General features: G+C 47.2%; 1 protein-coding gene across 1 annotated transcript; it reads left to right on the top strand.

The window, feature by feature from the left end:
- The first annotated feature begins 512 nt into the window (after nt 1-512).
- pou3f1 (POU class 3 homeobox 1) lies at nt 513-3,376 on the top strand. Its single transcript, XM_077527067.1, has one exon. It carries the CDS (start codon nt 591-593, stop codon nt 1,743-1,745), a length of 1,155 nt encoding a protein of 384 aa, XP_077383193.1. The 5' UTR covers nt 513-590; the 3' UTR covers nt 1,746-3,376.
- The last annotated feature ends 506 nt before the right edge of the window (nt 3,377-3,882 follow it).

The raw sequence follows: 3,882 nt of genomic DNA, 5'->3' as shown, positions 1-3,882 counted from the left end.
TAAGAAGCCTTCTACGTGGCTCATATAATCTCTTTTTGCGTTAATAAAATCAAACATAAGGATTCATCTCGACTCTTGAGCGTGAGACAAACAAGGCTTGTCCTATGATTGCTAAATGGGATGCCGTTACTTACAGTAGGGGAATGTGCACAATCAGGTACAAAAAAAAATGTGTAAAGTGGCAGCATAATCAACTCACCAAGGTGCATGTAATGTTGTTGTAGTGTATATAAAGCATCAGTGGTTTTCCCTGCACTGCTATTATTATTAAAATTAATGTAGTACAAAAAAAATGGGTCCCCACACGTTTGGACTTTTAAGGTGAAGTAACGCACACGCAAGAAGAAGAAGAAGTCCGCGCGTGCGCGCGCGCGAGTCCCACCTCCTCTCCTCCTCTTCCTCCCCCTCCGCGCGCACGCGCGCCTATCGAGCGCGTCCCCGCGGGCCTCCGCCGGAGCGGAGCCAATGCTCGCCTCTCGGAGGCGTGTCCTCTCGCCGGCCCAAGACCTCCCAGAGCATCCGCCGACGCCGTCCGGGGCTCTAAAGCCCGCAGACCTCCTCGGCGGCCGTCACTTCTCCGAGTCGGAGCCATGGCGACAACAGCTCAGTACATCCCGCGGAATAACTCCTTGCCGTCCAACCCGCTCATGCACCCGGACTCGGACCGCATGCACCAGGGGACCACCTACCGGGAGGTGCAGAAAATGATGCACCACGAGTACCTGCAGGGGCTGGCGGCCACCAACACGGGACACCCGATGAGCCTGACGCACCACCAGTGGCTGCCCACGTCCAACAGCGACTGGAGCAGCGGCACGCACCTCGGCCAGCAGGAGCACAAGGCGAGCCGCGAGGACCTGGCGGCCGGCTTCCACCACAGATCGCACCTGGTGCACCAGCAGGCGCAGGGCGCCCACCACGGCGCCTGGGCGCCGGCCGGCGCGCACCACCTGTCCCCGCTGTCGCCCGCGTCGAGCGGCGGCGGCGGAGGAGGCGGCGCCGGCGGCGGCCAGGCTCTGGTCTACTCGCAGCCGGGATACACGAACCTGAACGCCATGCTGGGCAGCCCGCAGCCGGGCGCCCTGCACCACGGCATGCGCGAGCCGCTCCACGACGACTCGGCGGCGGCGGGGGTGCACGACGGCCACATGGAGTCGCCGCAGCAGGCGTTCGGCCACCACCAGGACCACTCGGACGAGGACGCGCCCAGCTCCGACGACCTGGAGCAGTTCGCCAAGCAGTTCAAGCAGCGGCGGATCAAGCTGGGCTTCACGCAGGCGGACGTGGGCCTGGCCCTGGGGACCCTGTACGGCAACGTCTTCTCGCAGACCACCATCTGCCGCTTCGAGGCGCTGCAGCTCAGCTTCAAGAACATGTGCAAGCTGAAGCCGCTGCTGAACAAGTGGCTGGAGGAGACCGACTCCAACACGGGCAGCCCCACCAACCTGGACAAGATCGCCGCGCAGGGCCGCAAGCGCAAGAAGCGGACCTCCATCGAGGTGGGCGTCAAGGGGGCGCTGGAGAACCACTTCCTCAAGTGCCCCAAGCCGTCGGCGCACGAGATCACCACTTTGGCCGGCACGCTGCAGCTGGAGAAGGAGGTGGTGCGCGTTTGGTTTTGCAACCGGAGACAGAAGGAGAAGCGCATGACGCCCGTGGGGGTCCCGCACCCCAACATGGAGGACGTATATTCCCAAGCGGAGACCCCCCCGCTGCACCGCTCGCTACACAGCCCCGTGCAGTGACTGACTTGACAGCCCAGAACACCCCCCACCGCCGCCACCAAAACCCCCCACCCGCCACCGGGCTCCTTTGTAGACAAATAAAAGGGACTTCGTGGAGTTTACACTATTTAAATTTCCTCGACGAGACTTTTGGGGAGGTGTGGGACGTTGTGTGCAGTTTTTTTTGTTTTTTTTTAACTTAGCATTGGGAATAAATGTTGAAGAAAAAAAACACATCTAGTGACAAATATTCCATTTAAAGCGAGACAAAGATTTATTTACCAAAATTATAACGGAGGAGATGTACGGAGAATCATCATCTCCTCCCCCCTTTTTTGGATCATGAACGCACCACACGCCTGCAAAAACAAACAAACCAACAACAACAACAACAAAATACACTGGAGATAAAAAAAAAAAAAAAAAAGTCAGCACTGAATGATTTTTTTCTTGCTTATTATTGTTTGTCTTCTTTTATTTTGTAATTTAATTTCCAAACCATAACCCGAGTATGTACTTTTTTGGGGAGGCTTCTGAAATTTGCAGTCAGGTGACGGGAGCTCATCAGGGTCAAAATTTGGGAGGGAAATGGTGGTAAATTAACGAATATTCCACAAGCAACAGAACTAACATGTTCTGATTGCACGCCTTAATTATTTTTTTTTTTTTTACCCTCACGTCGCAATTTGTGCACGCAGACGCTAAAAAACATTTTTTTCTCGTTTATTGTGGATTTACCTCGATTTTTGTCTCGATTTGTTTACATGGAGCACTTACTTTTTTTGTTGTTAATACAACATTTCCACACATATTGGCCCCCCCACCACCACGCAAAGTTGGAGCAACTCAGGAAACTTTCAGTGCCCCCCGACCCAGCACCCCAACATGTCAAAACATCACTTTCTCTGACACTTAGAAAGGCCGTGAATGCATCGCGGTGAAGGGATTTTTTTTTTCCTACTTTTCAACTCGTATTTATTTGACGTCTTTGTGTGTCATGGAGTCCAAAAAAAAAAGAAAGAAAAAGACAAGCAGTGCTATTCTATTCACCAGACATGTGAGGGATTTTTTTCCAAGAAAACGTGACAGTTATTAAAAAACGAAAAAAAAAAAGTTACAAAAAAAAAAATGATTTTCGAGAAAATGTGTAAATATGTCCAATATGTAAAACTTGTATTTGTTCTGAAATCTGTTTTTGTTTGTTTCTTTCCCGGCAGTTTTGTACACTTACTAATAATATCCCAGAAGATATTTTAATATGATTTTTGATTTATTGATGACTCATTTATAAATATATATTTATTATTTCTGCAAGGTGTTTTTTGTTTGTTTAGCTCTCTTGTTGTTTTCCTTTTTTATATATTTGTTGCAGTGGATGATTTCACTCTTTCTTCATTGGTTGTACGTTGATTGCTCTCCAAATGTAGACTGCAAAGTCACATTTCTATTTATGTTATAGTAATATTTTATTACTTACATAAAACGTATATACAAGAAAAGTGCTCTGCTGTTGTCGCTGTGTTTTCTTTTGTTTGGTTTGCACCACTAGGCCGCATTTAAACCACACAGTTGAGTCCAATATTTCAAAAATAATGTCTTGTTATGATTATTATTATTTGACGCCAGGAATCCCGTATTCATTTATGTGCAATACTGATAATCGAATTTTTATGTTTTTGATTGATAATAATCATCGTATTGAGTTGTGCAATTAGGCGCGTTTTAGTCGTGCATAAAAAAAATATTTCACTTTGTAATCATGTAAAATTATGATGATGATGATGATTTCTAATATGGTGTAAAAGTGTCAGGACAAGACAGGAAAACCTCAATCGAGATATTTGTTTGTTTGTAATAAAATCCCTTTTTTTTTAAAGGCCTTAAAGTTGAAATAAATCTAGAACTTTCAATTCTATCATGCTCTTAAATGCCCAAATTATTCATTTTAATCGTTGATCAAAATTCATCTTAAACGCTCTGCGACTTTTGTAAATGTGGATTGAATGTATTTTGCATGAACGACTTCATAATAAACTGCGAGTAGCCTATAGCACAAACGATACATTTCTGACGAAATAAATTGACTTTATAGTCAAAGATTGCACAAAAACTGTCCCTGATCAAATCCACGTCCGGTTCTTTGGGTTTCAAATAAAAC

This window comes from Festucalex cinctus, chromosome 7 (assembly GCF_051991245.1).
Source record: "Festucalex cinctus isolate MCC-2025b chromosome 7, RoL_Fcin_1.0, whole genome shotgun sequence".
Classification (NCBI taxonomy): Eukaryota; Metazoa; Chordata; class Actinopteri; order Syngnathiformes; family Syngnathidae; genus Festucalex; species Festucalex cinctus.
The sequence above is the reverse complement of the archived record's forward strand: the minus strand, read 5'-3'. Positions and strand labels throughout refer to the sequence as shown.

Excerpts from the sequence above, each read along its gene's own strand:
- pou3f1 (XM_077527067.1), top strand. The coding sequence starts at position 591 with ATGGCGACAACAGCTCAGTACATCCCGCGGAATAACTCCTTGCCGTCC.